This window comes from Toxorhynchites rutilus, chromosome 1 (genome assembly GCF_029784135.1).
Source record: "Toxorhynchites rutilus septentrionalis strain SRP chromosome 1, ASM2978413v1, whole genome shotgun sequence".
Classification (NCBI taxonomy): Eukaryota; Metazoa; Arthropoda; class Insecta; order Diptera; family Culicidae; genus Toxorhynchites; species Toxorhynchites rutilus.
Window position 1 is genome coordinate 124,308,116 of NC_073744.1, and position 26,366 is coordinate 124,334,481.

Here is a 26,366-nt window from a genome sequence, read left to right on the forward strand (position 1 = left end):
AAATCAAAAATTTAAAAATCCGAAGATCTAAAAATTTTAAAGTCCGAAAATCCCATAAAATTCAAAAATCCAAAAAAACATACAAATTCCAAAATACGAAATTCAAAAATTAGGAAATCTTAAAATCTGAAATCTAACGACCTATAAATCCCAAATTCTCATAATCTACCAAAATCCCAACATTCAAAATCCTAAAAACCTAAGATCTAAAAAAATTAAGGTCTGAAAATCCAAAAATATAAAAATAAAAAAATCTGGAATCCGAAATTCCAATGATCACAAAAACCATGGATCTAGAAAACTCGAAAAACTCAAAAATTTGAAATTTTTCAAATTCAAAAACCAAAAATTAAAAAAAAACGACCTGAAAATCCAAAAATGCAGAGATTTGAAAACCCGAGACCGAGAAATCTGAAAACCCCAAAATCCAAAAATCTAGAAATGTGAAAAAAATCTTCAAAATCCAAAAAAATACAATTTCCAGAATTTTTAAATTTTTAGAAATCGTGAAAAATCCGGAAAATTAAAAAAATCAAGTATAACATAAAATTTAAATGTCTCTTAACTCCAGAAAATCCTGTTTCAATTTTGTTTTTATTTTACGAACATTTGAAAAAAAAAACAAAAAATTAAAACCTTAGAAAAAAATTTTAAATCCAAAAATCTATAAATATAAAAATATGAGAGTCCACAGATCTAGAAACCTAAAATCCAAAAATACAAAATTCGAAAAGCCTCAGATTAAAAAAATCTAAGACCCTTAAACACTACAAATCTACTAATCTAAACATCTGGTAATCAAACAATCTTAAATTCTTAAGATCCGAAAAACCACAAAATCCAAATGTCCAAAGATCCAAAAATCGATCGTAAAATAAAAAAAAATTAAATCCAGAAATTCGAAAACTGGAAATCAAAAATTCCGGAAGTTAAAAGATTTAAAAATCTTGATATCCAAAAATCCATACCTCCAAATATCCAAAAATTTATGAAATCTAAAAATTTAAAGTTCTAACAATCCGAAAATTTTGTAATTCAAGAATCAAAGAATTATAAAATTATAAAATTATAAAATTATGAAATTAGAGAATTATAAAATTATAAAATTAGATAGTTATAAAATTATAAGATTATGAAATTAACTCTTGAATTAATTTAAGTATCTTAAAATCCAAATTTGAAAATCTCGAAAACTGAAAATCCAAAGATCCCAAGCTTCGAAGATTTGTAAATTCAGGAATCAAAGAATTCCAAAAATTCCAGAAAACCATGAAATCCTTAATACAGGCAAACCTTTTTTGTGCGAGGTATAGGGACCGGACAAGAAAAAATCGTACAAAACTTCACAAGTAGCTTCGTGTTCGTGTTCAGTATATAATTTAAAAAAAAAAACTTTTTTGTGCGGTAGATAGGGACCGCATATGAAAAGTTTCCCCCAAGAAAACTCAAATTCACGCCGTTCACCGTTGATTTCCTTTTGTTTTCCTCCTTTGCGATAAGACAGTTTGCCTATTCGGTTGCGAGTGGATGTGTTGTGCTTCTAGTTGCATGTCGAAACGTGTTGCTATTAGATATCATGTCATGCGCAACATAATGCATTTGATGGAAGGATGAGAATGATTTAAGAAGTGAATAATTTAGACGCAAATATGCTTTTTCCTCACTGAAATGCATATAAACCATCGAAAAAAACTAAATGGACGATAACTTCGTCAAATATGCGCACAAAAAAACCGCACAAAAACAGGTTTTCCTGTAATCGAGTTCGCCCTGTGACTCAAGCCCAAAAAACCTAATATACTAAAATACTAAAATTATAAAATTATAAAATTATAAAATTATAAAATTATAAAATTATAAAATTATAAAATTATAAAATTATAAAATTATAAAATTATAAAATTATAAATTATAAAATTATAAAATTATAAAATTATAAAATAATAAAATAATTAAATACTAAAATTCAGAATACCAACAATCCAAAAATCGAAACGTGTAAAAACAGATCTGAAATTTTAAACTGAAACCTAAATCAAATCAGATTTGTTTTAGATTCATATCCATGAATATCGTCGATCCGTTATTATTATATGTGATACGAATATGTGATTAATGGGAAACATCCAATGAATCACATGCAATTAACATTAGTGAAATAATTGATGATGAAGGTATCGACAAACATGAATTCTCAATCTTTTTGTCACTAATTATTTTCTTTTGTTCCTTTACAGGTATATTCATATATTGTCGACCGCTTATCGATCATCTTTGTGGTAAGTTCATTTATAAACGAACGATGATTTGTTGATTTTTTTATCGACAGTTTTTTCAATCGAGAAGCTCTATTATTTAGAATACTTCTGTTCATGGTTGAGAATAAAAGCGACCACTGTAACTATATTAGGTGTCGTGCACACTAAAAATCCGGATTTTGGACCCCCCTCCCCTACGTAACGCAATTTCCTATCTCTAATACACAGAAAATAACGCAACCTCGACCCACCTGCCCCCCCACCCCCTTTTCACGTTACGTAATTTGTGAACGACGCCTTACTGGGAATATAGTTTAAAATAAATATGCATTGCCGGACTGGTACATAATTCCTGTGGGTTTGTCCGCTCCTTGATGACCAATTTTTTTTGAGTTGTGGAGTTTTGTTTTTGAGAGGTCTTGGCTGGAGAAGTTTATCAGGCTTCATTGGTTATGTGGAACACGAATCTGTATACCTAATAAAGGTGGATTAAATAGAGCTTTGGGGCAGAAGTAGAATCTTGCAGATGATTCTAGGAGCAGCTCAACTCTTTTATTTGTTTATTTTTACACCAATCATTCAGCTAACTGACGAGAAGTGCAGTGAAATTCGTCTTTGCGTGAAAACTTGGTAAACGCAGCTGTAGATACAATCATGAACAATTCAAGACCATGACACTAGATCCGCCTAGGTGTATAAATCTCTTACTGGTACGCATGTTACGCATGTCAAAACTTGTTTTTTGGGGCTACATCTTCCAGAAGGTTCTTCAAAAGCCAGTCTACATTAATGAACAGTGTCATTAATTCAAAACTAAACTTGACTCTAGCTCTCTAGCTCTTCGAAACCCGAACAGAGCATCGTTACAATTTGTTAGGGGGGAAGTACTCACTCGCAAGGGTATCAGCTTTGCACCCAAATCGGTTTCGTCACACATCGCCCCGTTATCGCCAATCGACATCGTTCCGATGGGTTCTGATTTAAATTCGATTTGTTTCCCATGTTTCACGATTTGCATATTTGGGGTTTTTGTATCTGGCGTCTGTCCACTCATCTTTCCCACACCCGACAAGAGCTGATTTGCAACTCACACTTTGAAGTGTTGCACCAGGTAGTGTAGTGTTGTACCTTATTGCGCCCACGTTTGTGCAGCATGTGGACGTGGGTTGGATAAACAATGATGACTATCATTTGAATACAGTGTTGTGTTGCTTTGTCATACTGTAATTCTGAGAATAAGTGCCAAAAGTGGAGCTGGGCGTTGCTCTGTATCAACGCCAAGGGATGTGGTACTGAAATTCACCTGGTAGTGTGTCTACTCTGATGGTTGCAGAAAGGATTCCAATGGTAAATTTGACGCAGCTTACAACTTATCGAGAAAATTCATTCAAATGCCTTCAATTTGTTGTAAATATATCGAAGAACGGACAAGTTGTTCAAAAATTAATGTTAAGAAATCTGAACATTCCAAAAATGATATAAACACCTCGAAAACCATCTAGAAACTAATTTTCGAAGTTTCCCCTGGAAGTGAGTAAACCTGTAAAGTGTAATTCAAGATGTTTCTTGCAAAGTTACATAACAGAATTGAGATAATTCATATTTTCAGGGGTACAAATATTCAAGAGGATTCTGAGCGTTCGATTCGCACGGTAGCAGAGCAGCATTTGTCACAGCAAAGGTGTAATGTATTACTCTCGCTTAGAACTTCTAAAAGAAAAGACATAAATTGAATAATGCTTCTATGGGTCGATTATCACTCCCCGGAAAACTTTGGATGAACAGCGTAAACAAGGTTATGCATCAAATATACAGTACGCGAAAACAAAAAACTTTTCATAAAACACAAACAGTTGAGAAAATTTGAAAATAAAAAAAATGTTCTAAAGTTGCAGATATTTTTGAACAATCCACTACATACTAAACCACACTAGTTGAATTAACAGTATTTATATTATATTGCATATAGCTGTGTTCCGGTGCATCCCGTGGCAAATGTATGAAATCACTGATGATGATTGATTTTCATACAAATTAATCAGCGGCTTGTTTTAGTATTGTGAAATAACTGTAAGAAGCCCGCAGTATCTAAAACGAGAAGCAATCTTGCTGCTATGGCTTTGAAACATATAGAATCTATTTACCGCTATGAAGGTATCAAGCGACATCGGTAGGAAAAATGCCTTCATTGTGAGCGGTCTGTTGCAGTAGCATATCAGCGTAATAAGATGGCGATTAACCACACGTGGATAATTATACCAGTCACTCATGAACGTCGATTTCGAAAGAAGATTTGCCTGAAAGTGAGTTGTTTTAAGTTATGATCCGAAGCATTAAAAACGCCCACCTGATGTTGCATCTCGTTAGCATGCCAATAGTATAGGAAAAGAATTGCCGTCATCGTTAGAATATAGGAGATATCAATGAATATCTGCACCATCGAATCCGTCTGCAAATAGTAACGATCATTAGTCCTACCCCCAACTACGATCCCAATATCCAACGCACTTACAACGGAAGCTTCGAAAAGAAGTGCACACAGTAATACCGAAAACACGACAAAGTCCATAAAAACGGCACCTTTGATCAAATCTTCCAGCTCGATCGTATAGCCGTAGACCTTTCTCTGTTGCTGGATACACTCGATGATCAGTTCCCGGCGTGTCGCATAACTTTCCTCCGTTGGATCTTTGACCACCTGCGGTTTCCGCCCACTGCGCATCCCCGAGGCCACATACTCATCCATGTGAGCCAACTTATGGTTCAAGATCATCAACGACGTCCGCACGTACACCATCAGACTGACCATGAAGACATGCCAACAGGGTACGATCAACTGACCCACGTACATGATGTACAACTGTATACAGTACAGCACTAGGAAATGTTTCTCCATGTTCTCCGCCGGATACCACGAGCGCAGAATTGTAGCAGGTTCTTCCACCGTATTGCTCAAGTATTGAATCAATGCGTAGATACACATAGTATTCGCCGTGACCAGAGCGCATATCCAGAACACTGCCGTCAGTCGTTGCATGTATTTTACATTTTGCCAGAAAATTGCCTTCTCGGCAGGCATCCCAAACCGGAGCACATGTTGAACTCCCTCGTCTGCGTATTTGATGGCGTTGTTGAATCCTGCGGTAAAAAGATTTCGGTACGACCCATAAGGTTTTTTAGTTTATCGAGGGAATCTTACTGGTTCTGTTCCCGTAGAAATGAAAAATCCGAACAATGGTCGTAGTGAACAGAAGAGTTGTAGCCGCGTTGGCTGTCATATCCCCGATGTTACCCCACACTTGGTACAGGTCGATATACTGGGTAACGTTGAAGGCCAGCATCGACGCGGTGAAGACAACCCCACGAAAGCAGTTCAGTTTCTTCAGCGGTTGAGTTTTGTACAGTAGGATACCGTAGTATTTCAGCCCATTCAGGGTTATCTTTAGCAGAGGGTTTTCGTAAACGTCGTCCTCCTGGATCCATTCGTTCTTCAGCTCCATTGCTAGTGGTGACTGTGTATCGAGAAGCACTGAGGAACATTTTCGAGTATTTGTCCTCTTTAAGTTGTACGTGCATTGCAGCAACAATTAGCGCTAATTGAGCTTGATGGCTTTGATGATAATTTCAGTAAGCTTACGTCTGAAGAAAGCAAACTCTGGCACATTTATCACATGAATTAATGATGTCCCGCTGGCCACTTACGATTACCGCTGGTCGGTGAAATCCTATAGGTTTTATGTTCCTTGCATAGTTTGCATCAATCTGTCGCTGCATTAGATTCGAGCCTTTTCGTTTTTATTGTTGTTGCTTTCTGGTATCAGGATCCAAACTAGTTTGAACGTAAAGGTTTCTAAATTTTAACTTATGATTTTCCTGGTAGATATATTGTGTTAGTTGTACGGTTTTTTACTTTAAATCTCTGATCTTTTGATTAGTATTTTTCCGCATGGAGTATTCATGAGTTGTGTTTCTCAGTTTTTATATTTGAGTTATAGTTAGTATTGTGATTCAGTATGGCTCGTTGATGTTATATTCCGAATAATTTCGAGCAATATATAGTTCAAACTTATCATTTGTCGGTTGTTGATATTTCGATCCAAAATACATGATGAAACAATATGCTAAGATTGGTTTAAATGATCGAAAATTAATTATTTCTATGTTACAAATAAGATTTTTTTTAAATGAGGGAAATCAAGGGAAACTTCTTCAATCACGATAATCGATCACCCGAATTCCAGACGAACGAACAGAAGACATCTACACTTTTTTGCGAAGAAATGCAACTGGTTTTGTTACCACGTAGAAAGATCCTAAAGAGAGCGATTCATTACAATTCAGACAGTCGCTGTGACTACCATTGAAAGCTTTATGTGTGAATTTTCGACGCAGGACTACGAAATTATCTTCGATTCTCGGTCCTCACGAGAATAATGAGCAGATATCGTAAACGTTATTTTTCTTCTTAGTGTTTATATGTTTGTGCAAACACCACTATTCACAATTCTAATCAACGAAACAATAAAATCGATTGATGGTAACCATTTTAATTTAAATTTGGCAGCGCATAAAAAATAACAATATGTGGGTGGAATGCAAAAATACCCAAGTGCTCTCCACGCTCTCTACCATTTCATCCAGGACCACTTTGGATTTGAAGCTTCGAACAAAATCGCTCCATCGTTCCATTCACCACATAACAAACTTTGAAACTCCCAAAGTTATGTTGACTGCTCACTGGCAGGAGCAAAACTAATAAATAGAAAATGATTCATTTTTTTCTTTTATAGAGTCTTTAAACTTCTAAGTTCATTCGACTATAGTCTTGGAAAAGACCAATTGGAAGATGGGATTGATTATCAAAATTTCACCTTCGGTTTTTCAGCGAAGGACACAGCCTTCTCTGCTGGAAAATATCTTCTCCACATCTGGTTTGAAATGCCCAACACTTTGACATCTATATTTATATTTAAATGTTTATATTTTGTTGCTGTACTTTCGAGTCGCCCGAGCCATATTCTCATGCTCGAGTCATAGACACCTCCCCCCCAATCTTACTAAAAATATTATAATTCTCTATTGTACAATGTATTGATAGAAAGTATCAGGATCGATTGGTACAAAAATCTCGCAAATTCATCATTAGATGACTGAGCAATCAGCACTCTAAATTGGAAATTTTTCGTGATGTGATCAGTATTCACATTTCCAATTTTTACCACAAATGAAATATACCATGAAAAAAATTTAAATATTTTCTTGTTAAAACATTCATGTCATATTGGAATTTGTTCATAAATAATTCAAGTTTTCAAAACTGTCTTCAGATTTGTTCTGTGATCATTATTTTCAATCATTCGCTATCCAACTCTTGACGAGTAAAGTTCAGTGTCGGTATTGTGCGTTGCCACTTTTGCTATTGTGCTATTGGTACGAGTGAAGGTCATTGCTGTCCGCTTTCGACCTGACCTTTTGTGAAGTGGAACGAAGGAACAAAGGAAGCAGCGCTCTTGCAGCGAGCCGGATTGCGGCTGTTGAACTGATTCGGCATAACGGGATCGCCATCGCGTGACTGTCGCAAACGGGATTCATCATCACGTGGCTGCGTAAGCTATTCTTGCGCTATTGTGTTGTCTCCGTAGCGCGTAGCCTCTGTCTCTCCCTGATTAGGGCAGTAGAGCGCATTATTGGAACAACTTGTATATTAAGATTATTGTTAAAATCAATAATAATTTAGAAATAAGACAGAAATTTTTGTAAAATGGAGAATAGTGGAGGATCTCCAGAGATGGAGATCTCCGATAATGAATCTCATTTAAGATCTGGGAAAAAACATAAACGAGTCCCTCATAAGGAAGATAATTCTTCTGGGGACGAATCCGCTCATCCTACCAAGCCCCCCTCTAAGAAAATTGCAAGCCTCCCTTCTCAACCCACTGTTACTTCCACTCCCCCTCTCCCATCATCGATTTTGCTTCCCCCTTCTGATGCTTCTGATCCAACCCAATCCTCGTTCTCGTCCTCATCCTCATCCTCGTCCTCGTCCTCGTCTTCCCCCTCTGTTGTCGCCGCTCCACGTGTCAGAGTTTATCCAGAAGATGCACCTGGAACTGGCCCTTGGGTTGTTTTCCTCCGGCCAAAACCGAAAGGAAAAAACCTTAACGTGATTCAGATCATGAAAGATCTGGCCAGATACACTTCTGTATCTGAAATTCGCAGGGTTAGACCGAAAAAATTGCGAGTTGTCGTGAATGAACGGAAACACGCAAACGAGATTGTTGCTGATCAACATTTCACTCTCGAATATCGAACATTTATACCCTCCCATAACGTAGAAATTAAGGGGGTGATAACTGAAACGGGTCTGACGAGCGAACAAATAAAAGCAGAAGGAAAAGGCAAGTTCAAGAAGCTCCCCTCAATGGAAGTGAAAATCTTGGACTGTCGCCAACTCGGGAAACTTTCCCATGATGGGGACCAAACTAAATTTACGCCGTCCGACTCGTTTCGAGTCACCTTTGCTGGTGCCGCCCTCCCTGACTACGTTATGGTGGACAAATTGAGACTACCTGTGCGACTCTTCGTGCCAAAGCCCATGACTTGCAACAAATGCAAGTCAGTTGGTCACACTTCGGATTATTGTGCCAACAAGGAGCGCTGTGCCACTTGCGGAGAGCAACATGAGGGGAAATCCTGCAGTGCGACTGAGCATAAATGTCCATATTGCGGGGGATCCCCACACGAGCTCTCAGTTTGTGAAAATTACAAGAGTCGCTGGGAGAAACAGAAGCGCTCTTTGAAGGAACGCTCGAAACGCACTTTTGCGGATATTTTAAAGGGCGCTTCTCCACTGGCCCAACAACAACAACCAATCAACACACAAAATGTCTTCGCCACGTTGCCCGTTGACGAAATAGAAGCGGACACAGCTAACGGGGGCACACCGTTCATTTTCCAAGGGAATCCCCGGCGCAAAAATGTGACCACTCCCAAAGTTCAAGGACAAGCCCCTCCGGTGATACCCCCTGTTAGCATGCCTAAAAAATCGAGTGCAGCGGACAAGCAAAATCAGGTTCCTCCTGGTTTCCGTGGGAATAATTCACCTTCGAATGGCCCAGCACTCGAGGGGACATCAAAAACCCCAACTGTCCCTGTTATTCCGTCCAGTTCAACTTCCCAATCGGGATTTATAAAGTTGTCTGACCTTTTGGACCAAATCTTCAAGTGTTTTAATGTTTCTGACTCCATCAGAACCCTTGTCATCTCAATGCTTCCAGTATTAAAGACAATTTTGCAACAATTGATGCAAACATGGCCCCTCCTTGCAATGATTATCTCTCTTGATGTCTAATTCAAATAGAGAGGTCGGAGATATCACTGTTTTACAGTGGAATTGTCGTAGTCTTATCCCTAAATTGGATACATTCAAAATTTTAATTCATAACTACAATTGTGATGTTTTTGCTCTGTCCGAAACTTGGCTTTCTTCGCGAGATGATATCTCTTTCCACGATTTTAATATTATACGCTTGGACCGTGATGATAGATACGGAGGGGTGCTTTTGGGGATCAATAAGTGCCACTCATTTTTTAGAATTGACCTTCCACCTCTTGGAGGGATCGAAGCTGTTGCTTGTCATGCAAACATCAGAGGCAAAGACCTCTGTATTGTCAGCTTGTATTGGCCTCCGAGATCTGCGGTTAGCCGCAAACAACTTGATGACATGTGCTCACTCCTTCCTGAGCCACGATTGATCTTGGGAGACTTCAACTCTCACGGAACTGCCTGGGGGGAACAGTACGACGACAATCGTTCATTGTTGATATATGACCTTTGTAACAGCTTCAATATGACCGTTTTGAACACTGGGGAAACAACACGTGTACCTAAACCTCCTGCTAACCCAAGTGCTCTTGACCTCTCGCTTTGCTCGAATTCACTATCGTTAGATTGCAAGTGGAATGTAATCCAGGACCCCAACGGTAGTGATCACTTGCCAATCAAAACTTCCATCACCATTGGGTTGAATTCTTCTGAATCTATAAACATGGTATATGACCTCACAAGACACATTGACTGGAAAAAATATGCGGACGCGATTGCTCTAGCCATCAATTCCAGAGATGGTTTACCTCCATTGGAGGAGTATAACTTCCTTTCTCGTTTGATCTATGACAGCGCGGTTCGCGCTCAAACGAAACCCATCCCAGGTTCCACCATTTCCCGAAGGCCTCCCAATCTATGGTGGGATAGCCAATGTTCCAAGCTTTATGTAGAAAAATCGAATGCATTTAAAGCTTTTCGGAAACGTGGAACCCCTGAAAATTTTCAAATGTATTTAGCCCTTGAGAATCAGTTCAAAAATTTGATCAAAGGGAAAAAACGTGCTTATTGGCGAAATTTCGTGGGAGGTTTGTCACGAGAAACGTCAATGAAAAAATTATGGAAAGTGGCTCGAAACATGAGAAATCGCTCTTCAACGAATGAAAGCGAAGAATATTCACATCGATGGATTTTGAATTTTGCACGGAAGGTTTGTCCTGATTCCGCTCCTGTGCAAAAAATTGTTCGAGATATACCACAAGGTAGGTGCGATCTTGATTCCGAGTTTTCGATGGTAGAATTCTCTCTTGCTCTGCTCTCATGTAACAATTCTGCTCCGGGATCGGATAGAATTAAGTTCAACTTGCTGAAAAACCTCCCTGATGTGGCGAAACATCGCTTGTTGAATTTATTCAATCGGTTTCTGGAGAATAATATTGTTCCAGATGATTGGAGACAAGTACGAGTTATAGCTATTCAAAAACCCGGAAAACCCGCGTCCGACTTCAATTCGTACCGCCCAATAGCAATGCTGTCTTGTATACGGAAATTGTTGGAGAAAATGATCTTGTTTCGCCTTGATCGATGGGTTGAAACGAATGGCCTACTCTCAGATACACAATATGGGTTCCGCAGGGGCAAGGGGACGAATGATTGTCTTGCGTTGCTTTCTTCAGAAATTCAAATGGCTTACGCCGAAAAAAAACAAATGGCTTCAGTATTCTTGGACATAAAGGGGGCCTTCGATTCTGTTTCAATAGAGGTTTTGTCGGACAAATTACACTCTCGGGGTCTGCCGCCTCTATTGAATAATATGTTATATAACTTGCTTTGTGAGAAACATTTGAACTTTTCTCACGGAGATTCGGCAGTAAGTCGGGTCTCTTACATGGGCCTCCCCCAGGGCTCATGTTTAAGCCCCCTTTTGTACAACTTCTATGTAAGCGACATCGACAATTGCCTCACACAAAATTGCAGCCTAAGACAACTTGCAGATGATGGAGTGGTGTCTGTCGTAGGACCAAACGAATCCGACCTGCAAGGACCCTTACAAGATACTTTGAACAATTTTTCAACCTGGGCCATTGGGCTAGGGATCGAATTCTCCACGGAGAAAACAGAGATGGTGGTTTTTTCTAGGAAGCATAGACCAGCAAAACCAAAGCTTCAACTTTTGGGTAAACCGATCACTCATGCTATGTCATTCAAGTATCTTGGGGTTTGGTTCGACTCCAAATGTACTTGGGGGGCCCATATTAGGTATCTGAGTAAAAAATGCCAACAAAGAATAAACTTTCTCCGTACAATTACCGGCACCTGGTGGGGAGCCCACCCAGAAGATCTTATAATGTTGTATCGAACAACTATTCTCTCAGTGATGGAGTATGCCAGTTTCTGTTTTCAATCAGCTGCCAAAACACATCTCATTAAACTCGAGCGAATTCAGTATCTTTGTCTCCGTATCGCGTTGGGATGTATGCCCTCAACGCATACCATGAGTCTCGAGGTTTTGGCAGGCCTACTCCCACTAAAAGATCGCTTCAATTTATTATCTCTTCGGTTCTTCATCCGGTGTAAGGTCATGAACCCATTGGTGATCGGAAATTTTGAGCAGCTGATCGAGCTAAATTTTCACTCCGGATTCATGAGTTCATATCATGAATTCATCTCCATGCAGGTTGATCCTTCTTCGTATATTCCCAACCGTGTTTGTTTCCCTGACTACATCAATTCCTCTGTGCATTTTGATCTGTCCATGAAGCAAGATATCCATGGATATTCAGATTACCAACGATCGAGGATCGCTCCAACGATCTTCGATGAAAAGTATGGGGGTATCAATTGCGATAATATGTACTTTACTGATGGGTCCACTATAAACGAGTCCACAGGATTTGGAGTGTTCAACGAATTTTTTAGCACCTCACACAGTCTTCAGAATCCTTGCTCAGTGTATATTGCTGAATTGGCAGCAATTCATTGGGCGCTGGACAGCGTCGCCTCACGACCTGTTGAACACTATTACATTGTAACGGATAGTCTTAGCTCTGTCGAAGCTATCCGTTCAGTGAGGCCGGAAAAGCACTCGCCGTACTTCCTTGAGAGAATACGAGAAATTTTGAGTGCTTTATCCAGACGCTGTTATGTCATTACCTTTATCTGGGTCCCTTCACATTGCTCCATTCCGGGTAATGAGAGGGCTGACTCATTAGCAAAGGTAGGTGCAATTGAAGGCGATATTTTTTTTTTTTTTTTATAAATTCGTTTATTTTTACAGGCTCAGTTACATAAGTTTAAAGGAGCCGAAATCTTAAATATATTTTTAAAACTATATATATGAACAATTTTCTTAAATCTATGGTTAGTAATGTGGGAAACCGATTACTCGTGGTGGACTCGAGATTAAAAGGGTGACATTTTCTCAGGAAAAGGATGGGGTATAAGGAAATTATTACAATGTTGATAATCACACACACTCAATTCTTAAATCTATTCGTACATCAGTTGTGAATTTACATTTCATTCTTCTGTTTATAGCAAGCGGACCAATTACTCACAAAGGAAGAAATGGAGGGTATAAGGATATAAGGATAATCACACACGAACATCGATAGATTTAAGGAAAACATATATTTGGGACATGTAATCAAGGTCTAACCGAGCCAACACATCTCTCACCGGCACATTGGGCTGCCTTCCTCTAGCCCGAAGGGAGTTCTCTAAATTCGATCTGGCAACAAGATACACCTCACACGACCAAACAACGTGTTCGATGTCGTGGTAACCTCGGCCACAAACGCAGATATTGCTGCCGGCCAGATTGAAACGAAAGAGTAGCGCGTCTAACGAACAGTGATTGGACATGAGTCGGGAGAAGGTGCGAATAAAGTCCCGACTCAAGTCCAGACTTTTGAACCATGGTTTGAGGCTAACCTTAGGGATAATCGAGTGAAACCACCGGCCCAATTCATCTTCGTTCCATTTGCGTTGCCAGTTAGCGATGGTATTTTTACGGACTAAAGAGTAAAATTCATTGAAGGCGATTTGACGCTGATAAATATCGCCTTCAATCGCACCTACCTTTGCTAATGAGTCAGCCCTCTCATTACCCGGAATTGAGCAATGAGAAGGGACCCACACAAAGGTAATGACATAACAGCGTCTGGATAAAGCACTCAAAATTTTTCGTATTCTCTCAAGGAAGTACGGCGAGTGCTTTTCCGGCCTCACTGAACGGATAGCTTCGACAGAGCTAAGACTATCCGTTACAATGTAATAGTGTTCAACAGGTCGTGAGGCGACGCTGTCCAGCGCCCAATGAATTGCTGCCAATTCAGCAATATACACTGAGCAAGGATTCTGAAGACTGTGTGAGGTGCTAAAAAATTCGTTGAACACTCCAAATCCTGTGGACTCATTTATAGTGGACCCATCAGTAAAGTACATATTATCACAATTGATACCCCTATATTTTTCATCGAAGATCGTTGGAGCGATCCTCGATCGTTGGTAATCTGAATATCCATGGATATCTTGCTTCATGGACAGATCAAAATGCACAGAGGAATTGATGTAGTCAGGGAAACAAACACGGTTGGGAATATACGAAGAAGAATCAACCTGCATGGAGATGAATTCATGATATGAACTCATGAATCCAGAATGAAAATTTAGCTCGATCAGCTGCTCAAAATTTCCGATCACCAATGGGTTCATAACCTTACACCGAATGAGGAACCGAAGAGATAATAAATTGAAGCGATCTTTTAGTGGGAGTAGGCCTGCCAAAACCTCGAGACTCATGGTATGCGTTGAGGGCATACATCCCAACGCAATACGGAGACAAAGATACTGAATTCGCTCGAGTTTAATTAAGTGTGTTTTGGCAGCTGATTGAAAACAGAAACTGCCATACTCCATCACTGAGAGAATAGTTGTTCTATACAACATTATAAGATCTTCGGGATGGGCTCCCCACCAGGTGCCGGTAATTGTACGGAGAAAATTTATTCTTTGATGGCATTTTTTACTCAGATACCTAATATGGGCCCCCCAAGTACATTTGGAGTCGAACCAGACCCCAAGATACTTGAATGACATAGCATGAGTGATCGGTTTACCCAAAAGTTGAAGCTTTGGTTTTGCTGGTCTATGCTTCCTAGAAAAAACCACCATCTCTGTTTTCTCCGTGGAGAATTCGATCCCTAGCCCAATGGCCCAGGTTGAAAAATTGTTCAAAGTATCTTGTAAGGGTTCTTGTAGGTCGGATTCTGTTGATCCTACGACAGAGACCACTCCATCATCTGCAAGTTGTCTTAGGCTGCAATTTTGTGTAAGGCAATTGTCGATGTCGCTTACATAGAAGTTGTACAAAAGGGGGCTTAAACATGAGCCCTGGGGGAGGCCCATGTAAGAGACCCGACTTACTGCCGAATCTCCGTGAGAAAAGTTCAAATGCTTCTCACAAAGCAAGTTATATAACATATTATTCAATAGAGGCGGCAGACCCCGAGAGTGTAATTTGTCTGTTAAAACCTCTATTGAAACAGAATCAAAGGCCCCCTTTATGTCCAAGAATACTGAAGCCATTTGTTTTTTTCCGGCGTAAGCCATTTGAATTTCTGAAGAAAGCAACGCAAGACAATCATTCGTCCCCTTGCCCCTGCGGAACCCATATTGTGTATCTGAGAGTAGGCCATTCGTTTCAACCCATCGATCAAGGCGAAACAAGATCATTTTCTCCAACAATTTCCGTATACAAGACAGCATTGCTATTGGGCGGTACGAATTGAAGTCGGACGCGGGTTTTCCGGGTTTTTGAATAGCTATAACTCGTACTTGTCTCCAATCATCTGGAACAATATTATTCTCCAGAAACCGATTGAATAAATTCAACAAGCGATGTTTCGCCACATCAGGGAGGTTTTTCAGCAAGTTGAACTTAATTCTATCCGATCCCGGAGCAGAATTGTTACATGAAAGCAGAGCAAGAGAGAATTCAACCATCGAAAACTCGGAATCAAGATCGCACCTATCTTGTGGTATATCTCGAACAATTTTTTGCACAGGAGCGGAATCAGGACAAACCTTCCGTGCAAAATTCAAAATCCATCGATGTGAATATTCCTCGCTTTCATTGGATGAAGAGCGATTTCTCATGTTTCGAGCCACTTTCCATAATTTTTTCATTGACGTTTCTCGTGACAAACCTCCCACGAAATTTCGCCAATAAGCACGTTTTTTCCCTTTGATCAAGTTTTTAAATTGATTTTCAAGGTCCAAATACGTCTGAAAATTTTCAGGGGTTCCACGTTTCCGAAAAGCTTTGAATGCGTTCGATTTATCCTGATAAAGCTTGGAACATTGGCTATCCCACCATGGATTGGGAGGCCTTCGGAGAATAGTGGAGCCTGGGATGGGTTTCGTTTGAGCGCGAACCGCGCTGTCATAGATCAAACGAGAAAGGAAGTTATACTCCTCCAATGGAGGTAAACCATCTCTGGAATTGATGGCTAGAGCAATCGCGTCCGCATATTTTTTCCAGTCAATGTGTCTTGTGAGGTCATATGCCATGTTTATAGATTCAGAAAAATTCGACCCAATGGTGATGGAAATTTTGATTGGCAAGTGATCACTACCGTTGGGGTCCTGGATTACATTCCACTTGCAATCTAACGATAGTGAATTCGAGCAAAGCGAGAGGTCAAGAGCACTTGGTTTAGCAGGAGGTTTAGGTACACGTGTTGTTTCCCCAGTGTTCAAAAGTGTCATATTGAAGCTGTTACAAAGATCATATATCAACAGTGAACGATTGTCGTCGTACTGTTCCCCCCAGGCAGTTCCGTGAGAATTGAAGTCTCCCAAGATCAATCGTGGCTCAGGAAGGAGTGAGCACATGTCAACAAGTTGCTTGCGGCTAACCGCAGCTCTCGGAGGCCAATACAAGCTGACAATACAGAGGTCTTTTCCTCTGATGTTTGCATGACAAGCAACAGCTTCGATCCCTCCAAGAGGTGGAAGGTCAATTCGAAAAAATGAGTGGCACTTATTGATCCCCAATAGCACCCCTCCGTATCTGTCATCACGGTCCAAGCGTATAATATTAAAATCGTGGAAAGAGAGATCATCTCGCGAAGAAAGCCAAGTTTCGGACAGAGCAAAAACATCACAATTGAAGTTATGAATTAAAAATTTGAATGTATCCAATTTAGGGATAAGACTACGACAATTCCACTGTAAAACAGTGATATCTCCGACCTCTCTATTTGAATTAGACATCAAGAGAGATAATCATTGCAAGGAGGGGCCATGTTTGCATCAATTGTTGCAAAATTGTCTTTAATACTGGAAGCATTGATATGACAATGGTTCTGATGGAGTCGGAAACATTAAAGCATGTGAAGATTTGAGCCACAAGGTCAGTCAACTTTATAAATCCCGATTGGGAAGTTGAACTGGTCGGTAAAATAGGGACAGTTGGGGTTTTTGATGTCCCTTCGAGTGCTGGGTCGTTCGAAGGTGAATTATTCCCACGGAAGCCAGGAGGAACCTGATTTTGCTTGTCCGCTGCACTCGATTTTTTAGGCATGCTAACAGAGGGTATAACCGGAGGGGCTTGTCCTTGAACTTTGGGAGTGGTCACATTTTTGCGCCGGGGATTCCCTTGGAAGATGTACGGTGTGCCCTCGTTAGCTGTATCCGCTTCCGTTTCGTCAACTGGCAGCGAAGCGAAGACATTGTTTGCGGTTAAAGGTTGTTGCTGTTGGGCCAATGGAGAAGCGCCCTTCAAAATTTCCGCAAAAGTGCGCTTCGAGCGTTCCTTTAAAGAGCGCTTCTGCTTCTCCCAGCGACTCTTGTAAGTTTCACAAGCCGAGAGCACGTGTGGATTTCCTCCGCAATATGGACACTTTTGCTCAATCGCACTGCAGGATTTGTCCACATGTTGCTCTCCGCAAGTGGCACAGCGCTCCTTGTTGGCGCAGTAAGCTGCTGTGTGACCAACTGACTTGCATTTCAGGCAAGTCATGGGCTTTGGCACGAAGAGTCGCAGCGGTAGCCTCAATTTGTCCACCATAACGTAGTCAGGGAGGGCGGAGCCAGCAAAAGTGACTCTAAACGAGTCGGACGGCGTAAATTTCGATTCTTTCCCTTCCTGGGAGACTTTGCCGAGTTGTCGGCATTCTAAGATTTTAACCTTAATCAAAGGCAGCTTTTTAAATCTGCCATCTCCTTCCATAATTGATTTGCACGTCAGACCCGTTTCGGTTATCACCCCCGAGATTTCTACGTCATGGGAAGGCACGTAGACACGATATTCCAGGGTAAACCTCTGGTCGACGACAATACCGTTTGCGTCTTTCCGATCAGCCACGACAACACGCAGTTTGGTCGGTCTAACCTTCGTAATTTCTGTCACGGAGGAGTATCTTGCCAGATCTTTCATGATCTGAATAACATTAAGTGCTTTTCCGTTTGGCTTAGGCCTGAAGAAAACAACCCACGGACCAGTTCCAGGTGCATCTTCAGGATAGACCTTGACACGTGGAGAGAAGACAACAGGAGGAGAAGGAGATGACGAGGATTGAAGGGGATCGGGGATGGGCGATATTTATCAGCGTCAAATCGCCTTCAATGAATTTTATTCTTTAGTCCGCAAAAATACCATCGCTAACTGGCAACGCAAGTGGAATGAAGATGAATTGGGCTGGTGGTTTCACTCGATTATCCCAAAGGTTAGCCTTAAACCGTGGTTCAAAAGTCTGGACTTGAGTCGGGACTTTATTCGCACCTTCTCCCGACTCATGTCCAATCACTGTTCGTTAGATGCACTACTCTTCCGTTTCAATCTTGCCAGCAGCAATCTCTGCGTTTGTGGCCAAGGTTATCACGACATCGAGCACATTGTTTGGTCGTGCAAGGTGTATCTGGTCGCCAGATCGAATTTAAAAAACTCCCTTCGGGCCCGAGGAAGACAGCCCAATGTGCCGGTGAGAGATGTGTTGGCTCGGTTAGACCTTGATTACATGTCCCATATATATGTTTTCCTTAAAGCTATAGATCTTCGTGTGTGATTGCCCCTACATCCTTATACCCTCCTTTCCTTCCTTTGCGGGTAATTCGTCCCCTTGCTATAAATAGTAGATTAAGTTGAAATGTAAATACACTATAGATATACGAATAGATTTATAAATTGAGTGTTCATCAACATTGTTACAATTTCCTTATATCCCATCCTTCTCCTAAAAATATGTCACCCTTCTAAACTCGAGTACACCGCGAGTAATCGGTTTTCCACCTTACTAACCATAGATGTAAGAAAATTGTTTATATATATAGTTTTAAAATTATATTTAAGAATTCGGCTCCTTTAAACTTAAGTAACTGAGCCTGTAAAAATAAACGAATTAAAAAAAAAAAAAATTATTTTCAATCGAAGACAAAACAATAATTTTCAATTCAATCAAAAATATCTCTGTAGTAAAAGGTCTTACTGAAACGTTCTAGGAAGCAAAGAAAAGCATAATAATAAGACTAATTGAAGTCCTTTTTTCGAGATTTTTTTCAAACAACGCTCGTATTTTCCTGCTACGGTCTCAGTTATTTTATTATTTTATCGAAAAATCGAATCACCACTCTGAATAGAATATAAATATTTTGAACAAGTAATAAATATTTTGTGTTTTACTGGCCAGTTTGTGTCAATTTTGACAGAATTTGTTCAGTATCTCGATGTCGTGACGTACATTTATTGTGATATCGCATGTTCATAAGAATCTGTGCAGTATGTTTTTTTTAACAAATCGTACTACGCGAAATCTCTTGATTTTATCAAAAAAAAAAGAATAATAAGTGGAATATTTCTCTCGATATTTTATTTCATATTCTGTCCACAAAATCATAAATGACGTTATTGATTGATGATGAGCATGTTCCACTTAATCTAACTTACTAACTTTGAATCATTTGATGGTCAGTATCCGACGAATGGATCTTTAATATCCAAGAAGTTGGGCTCTCATACAAGAAGATGCGCCGAGTCACCGGTTACTGATCGTGTTTCAATATTGGCTTAAAATCGTGTCTGCTTCCTAAACTATCTGTCGCATTCACCTGAATTGTCATCCTGTGACTACGTATTTCATTTCTGTGCTGGAGTGTAAACTTCAAATATTGATAACGAGAGCGTTACGTTTGGGGTGTGAGATTTTGAGCCTTGATACCTTTCTGCCGGATGAACAAAGTTATTCTATAGCCACTTCATCCGAAAAATACGAGTGGTGTTTGTTACTTTTTGACAAATAAAAAACTTTTTTCAATATCACAGAAACTACTTTGATAGCTAACTATGTAAACACAAAAATCCATAAATATTTCAATTTTGCTACCGTGTTGAGGCGACGTGAAACATTTTTCGCCTCCAGAATGCATTCTCAGCGAAGCGAACATAGTGTAGAGCTTGCAGTTTTTGCAGTTCATTCGCCTCTAGTCTTGAAAAAGGTTCTTTTGGAAAACTGACGCTCATATTTTTTTTGGCAGTTTGGGAGATACGTCGCCACTTCCGTCCGGTCGCTAGCTGGACTAGACTAGACTGATGAATTGTGAATGACTTAAGGATACCTTTTTCCGATCGATCATCTATGTAATTTTCAAGAATTCAAGCATTGTTTGTGCTATCAATATTTTTACTAAAGAGTTCCTTAGTTCGTATTTTTACTAAAGATTTCCTTAGAAAATCATGAAAAAGACAATTTATTTATATGCATTTGAATTCGAATACCTGATTTGACACAGGTGCGCAGTACTAGAGCATTCAAAAAAGTGAACAAACCAACATCAAATACCCTGCTACGTTAACATTACGGTCGTGCCATGGATATCATCATTCTAATTTTTTTTTTAAAAAAGGAGACAAAATTAAACGAACATTTTTGATGACATATTAGGGCGTTTAAATTGACATGTAGAACGCTTTTTCTTAATTTGACCTAAAGCGATTGAATTAACTATCTTCATCCTTCTGTTCAAGAAAACAACTAACTTCAACATGAAATCAGCGCAACTGCTGCTGAAATATCATAAACGATTAGGAAATATCATAAACGTTGTAGAACAAATTTTTGTGTTTCTATCGCTTGAAATAACCGACAGCGCCTTTTTTTCAAAGTTGCGTTTGGGTCACCATGAGAAAAGCTGTTTTTGCTATAACAAACTGAAAGGCTTTTAGCTTAATATGGCCAACATTTTGCGATGCAGAACTTGTAAATATCTCAACTCAACTTAAAGTTATTGATATTTCTCCCCAAAAATACGCTATCTTCATTTGTTTGTCCTTCTTTCTGGGGCAAACATAAACAATGTTTATTGGCGGCATTTGAAAGAGCATATTTCTCACTTTCAAAACCATGTTATTTTTTGTATTTGAGTAAATTAAAATTGAAATCATGAGTTTTTGGGGGAAAAACCATCAATAATTGAGTAGGATTAAGATATTGACAATTTCTGCGTCGTAAAATGTTGGTATCGATAAGCTCTAAAACACAAATTTGCTGTAGAATTTTATTTATAAAAGTTGGAAAAAAAACGTTTTTCCATCCAAATTAGAGAAAAAAGTGCTAAATCGATTATATAGAAAGATAGAAAAAAACTTTATTCTACAAAGTTGATTAAGATAACCGGGGCTACATTATTGTCGAACTATGTTTATCTCTATCTATAAAGATGTGAAAAGTTAGATTTTAAATTTCACCTAAAATTTCGATCACACTCTTTTTGACAACATTGAAATAAGCGTTCCATCATATGTAATAACTATATCGAAGACAGTTTAAGTCTAGAGACTAAATATCTTCCACCAATTTGTTTTTATCTACTTTCTATCTTTCTATCTAGCTAAAATTCTACATCAAAATTGTCTTCGAACTTATCTAGACCAACACTTTGCGATGCAGAGCTTGTCAATATCTTAATCCTACTCAAAGTTATTCATGGTATTGATATGTTCTTTCAAATCCCGCCGATACACATTTTTTATGTTTGTCTCTGAAAGAATGACAAACAAATGAAGAGAGCGTGTTGTTTTCGGAAAGAAATAACAATAACTTCGAGCAAAGTTAGGATACCAACAAGTTCTGCTTCGCAAAATGTTTGTACAGGTCGTACTAGATTATATACAAACTCGATTATATACAAATATGGACTCGATTGTATACAGTGAAAAAAATTGTTTTTATTTCAAATATGACTTATTTCAAGCGAAAATTGAATATTTCAATTGTTAAGTGAAAAAAATTAGATATTTCAACGTTAAACTGAATATTAATTGGCTGTTATGAGGCAGTGGAGTAAAAGTCGTGATTTTGGTATTTTCTCGTTGAAAATTTATCAGGAATTATTTAAAATGATATTGCTGTGAATTGAGAAAGATAGAAGTTGGGTGTCAAAGAACGAATTGTAGAACAGCGCTCCTCTTGTTACATGCCAAACTGCGGGGAGTGCAGGATTTTGTCTTTCGGAAACATATTGGGGGTACAAATTGAAAGAAACTATATTCTATCGCTTATTGCTCGTCCATTTTTCAATGATTTTTGCACGCAATCATCAGTCCATATAAATATACACAAACTCATCCGCATTTTTGGCTTATGCTCACAAAATTTGCTCCGCACTCAAACGGTTAAGGGGATGAATCAAAAATTAAATTCTTCTTTTTTATTCAAAAAACCAAAAATACAATAGGAGTACCGGTAAGTTTCTTTGTTTTTTTCTTCAAAAATGAATACTTTATTCTGCAACTTTTGGGTTCTTCCGGAGGGCCTGCTTCATAATCGCCCAATATTTCTCTATTGGGCGAAGTTCCGGCGCGTTGGGCGGGTTCATTTCCTTTGGCACGAAGGTGACCCCGTTGGCTTCGTACCACTCCAACACGTCCTTTGAATAGTGGCACGAAGCGAGATCCGGCCAGAAGATGGTCGGGCCCTCGTGCTGCTTCAATAGTGGTAGTAAGCGCTTCTGTAGGCACTCCTTAAGGTAAACCTGCCCGTTTACCGTGCCGGTCATCACGAAGGGGGCGCTCCGCTTTCCGCAAGAGCAGATTGCTTGCCACACCATGTACTTTTTGGCAAACTTGGATAGTTTCTGCTTGCGAATCTCCTCCGGAACGCTGAATTTGTCCTCTGCGGAGAAGAACAACAGGCCCGGCAGCTGACGAAAGTCCGCTTTGACGTAGGTTTCGTCGTCCATTACCAGGCAATGCGGCTTCGTCAGCATTTCGGTGGACAGCTTCCGGGCTCGCGTCTTCCCCACCATGTTTTGCCTTTCGTCGCGGTTAGGAGCCTTCTGAACCTTGTATGTACGCAGGCCCTCCCGCTGCTTGGTCCGCTGGACGAATGAACTTGACAAATTCAGCTTATTGGCGACATCCCGGACCGAACTTCTCGGATCACGTCTAAACTGCTTAACTACGCGCTTGTGATCTTTTTCACTGACGGAGCATCCATTTTTGCCGTTCTTCACCTTCCGGTCGATGGTTAGGTTCTCGAAGTATCGTTTTAGTACTCTGCTGATCGTGGAATGGACGATTCCCAGCATCTTACCGATGTCCCGATGTGACAACTCCGGATTCTCGAAATGAGTGCGCAGGATTAACTCACGACGCTCCTTCGACGACATTTTTCCAAATTTACGAAAAATTGACAGTGAAGCATGGGCAACGTTATCTATACACTTTTATCTGATTATAAGCGAAAGCTGAAGATATAACTCCTAAAAATTAAATTTCTACAGCGTTTTTTCCGTGATGCAATTTGATGTGACACACCCTTTAATCATAAAAGATTATTTGATTGCGATGAGTTTGGAAGAAATTTAATTCTGCGTAATTTTCTATATGACATGTTATTTTCTTACTTCTTTCAGTAGTGGGAGCTGTATAAATATTGACAATGGTTGAATCAAAAAAAGAAATTCGAGAGCACAATCAAAAACAAGTTGAAAAATGCATGATTCTTGCATGTGAGAACTACCTTCGGAAAGTACGGAAGTAAAATATACGTGATTTGTTTCTGAGTTTTAGGTTACATTATCAGTTTCTTCAAGAACAAAATTCGGATGTCTCACCGATCGTTTACGTTTTGCGTTAGATCGCCAATTTGCAATGCCAATTTCCTCAGGTTTTGAAGTCTGTGTTAGGGAAACATTCCACTTTGCAGAAACGCAAACGAGTACAAAAGTATCCGCTGCTTGCATCTTTTTTGCCATGCCGATTTCCCCAAGCATTGGTGTGATTTCAATAGCCTATTTTGAAAGCAATTTTAGGGCTATTGAGACAAGTTTTTGGATCAAAAAGTAACGAACATATAACGCGTAAACATTTTATCCTTCGAATGAAGTGCTTATCATACCATTTCGCGCAGTTGTTTAGGAGCTATTAACGGTCAAAATCTCGTTCTCCGGCGTAACGCTTTCGTTTTCGAAGCGTAAAAAGACGTTGTCCTACGTCAAAACGGCGTTCGACGTGTCGTGGCTCCAATTCATACGGCACCCGATGTCCTTTCTTTCGAATCATTCCCATTGCTTTTAGACGATCGGATATGGTTTGCTGAGCTACTTTAAGTTTATCTGCAAGTTCTTGTTGCGTTTGTGACGGATACCGATCGAGTAAAGCCTCCAATTCTTCATTTATTTATTTATTTATATAAAGGCTACAGTGTAAGGAAAAATCCTTTTAAATTACTGCAACGCGCGAGTATTTAACGTATCCTGTTCTGAATGCAAACTAACAATTTATCTCATAATTAAATTTACTACTCAGTCGTGCTAATTCCTCCCGTCGAACCACTCAATGCTGTCTTCGCGGAAACCGTTAAGCGAAACATTATTTTTAATATCGCTAGGAAGCCGATTCCAAAATGCTATTCCCCTTACAAAAAAAAGTATTACCATAATGGGACGTGCTGTGGATCGGTAAAACATAATTCCGTACACGATCACTTCTAAAAGGTACAAGTTTTTCGTGTAAATATGTTGGTGTCGTAGAATTAATTATTTTGTGTTATAAAAGACATGTTCTGAGCTTGAAAAATTCATAGAAAGGACAACCAAGTAATCGCTGTTGAAGATGTGTTACTCTAGAAAAGCGTGTTAGATTAAAAACATAGCGAATACACGAATTTAGAGCTACCCGTAGTCTATCTAACGATCTAGCTGAAGCGTTTAAAAGCAAGACTGCTCCGTACATAAAATGCGGTAGTAACAAGCTTTTAAATAGCTTAATTTTGATATCCGAATTCAACATATTTGCTGTTAACCTTAGTTGACGAAGCCCATAAAAAATGTTAGTGCATTGGGAGCTCACATGTTTGTCCCACTCAAGATTGTTTTGAATTATGAACCCAAGAACAGATGCTGACTGCACATACTCGATAACATCATGTCGAAGAACTAGCGGTAGTGGGATGTAGTCTACTCTAGATCTTGAAAGAAACATCGCCTTTGTTTTACTAACATTAATTGGCAGAAGATTTGTATGAGTCCATTGATATAACCTTTCTAAATCGCCATTGATCAACCGAGCCATTGTGTAAATATCTGATTTATTTGTACTCAAATAAAGTTGCACGTCATCAGCAAACATAAGAATTATGCATGATTGCAAGATCGTAGCTAAGTCATTTATAAATAACGTAAATAATAATGGACCGAGCACAGATCCTTGTGGTATTCCGGATAGAATACAGATTGGTTGCGAATCCATACCGTTGACTGACACTATCTGATTCCGACCTGTTAGGTAGGCTTGTATTAACTTAACAGATGCTCGCGAGAATGAAAACAGTGAAAAGAGTTTGTCCAGTAACTTCACATGGGACACCCGATCAAAGGCTTTCGAAAAATCAATAAACAATAAAAATGCGACCCCCTTTTTGTCGATTACCCTATGGATATCATCATGAACCTTCAAAATTGCACTAGTAGTGCTATGACCGGGTCTAAATCCCGATTGAAATGGGTTCAGAAGATTATTGGAGTTTAGGAAACTTTAAATCTGTTTTTGTAGAATTTTCTCAAACGCTTTGGACAGAGCACTAAGAATGCTTATAGGGCGCAAATTGTTCAAATTTACACTTCTAGAAGATTTTTTAATTGGAATTATTTTAGCCGATTTCCATGCTGCAGGATACTTTGAGGTAGCAATAATCAAATCAAAAATAAAAAAGATTTCAGAAATAATAGATGGGAGCAATAATTGAATAAATCGAATAGGTATACCATCCAAACCAATAGCATTCGATTTGATTGAGTTAATAGCCACAACTACATTTGACTAATGTACGAGAAATTGAATCCTTATTCAGTAGGAGGCATCATCTGAAGATGGGAATCATCAATGGTAAAATTCGAACCAAAATATTCATTTATCTCATCGGCAGAATTAGCAAATTGATCAGTTTGATCGGAATTATTGACAACATTAAGCTGTTTGAGTCTGATCCACAAGTCTCTATTAGAAGAGGATGGGAATAAATTTCGGGACACATAATTGGCTTTGGCTGAATTGATCAAACTAGTTACCCTGTTTCGTAGTCTTTTATATTGAACATGGTCAGCCTCATTTCTAGTTCTTTTCCATAAAGAATAGCCAACGTCACGTTCATCCATAGATCGTAAGATTTCATTATTGAACCATGGGTTCTTTTTAGGTCTGCATGCGCGAAGTGGAATAAACGTTGCGTAAAGCTCCAGAATACTTCTGTTAAAGAAGTTCACAGCTACATCTGGATCTGTCA

At 39.2% G+C, this 26,366-nt stretch overlaps 3 protein-coding genes across 4 annotated transcripts in view; 1 reads left to right on the top strand and 2 right to left on the bottom strand.

Moving 5' to 3' along the window:
* LOC129761275 (uncharacterized) overlaps positions 1 to 26,366 on the top strand; it is a 543,642-nt gene that overhangs the window by 120,547 nt on the left and 396,729 nt on the right. The gene's annotated exons all lie outside the window — the stretch shown is intronic.
* The window catches only part of LOC129761280 (uncharacterized), a 237,918-nt gene that overhangs the window by 99,175 nt on the left and 112,377 nt on the right, over positions 1 to 26,366 (bottom strand). The window lies entirely within an intron of this gene.
* LOC129761289 (odorant receptor 56a) lies at positions 4,216 to 5,766 on the bottom strand. Its single transcript, XM_055759006.1, has 5 exons — positions 5,458 to 5,766; positions 4,771 to 5,396; positions 4,606 to 4,707; positions 4,403 to 4,555; positions 4,216 to 4,346 (listed from the first exon to the last, which is right to left on the bottom strand). Exons 1-5 carry the CDS (start codon positions 5,756 to 5,758, stop codon positions 4,293 to 4,295), a joined length of 1,236 nt encoding a protein of 411 aa, XP_055614981.1. The 5' UTR covers positions 5,759 to 5,766; the 3' UTR covers positions 4,216 to 4,292.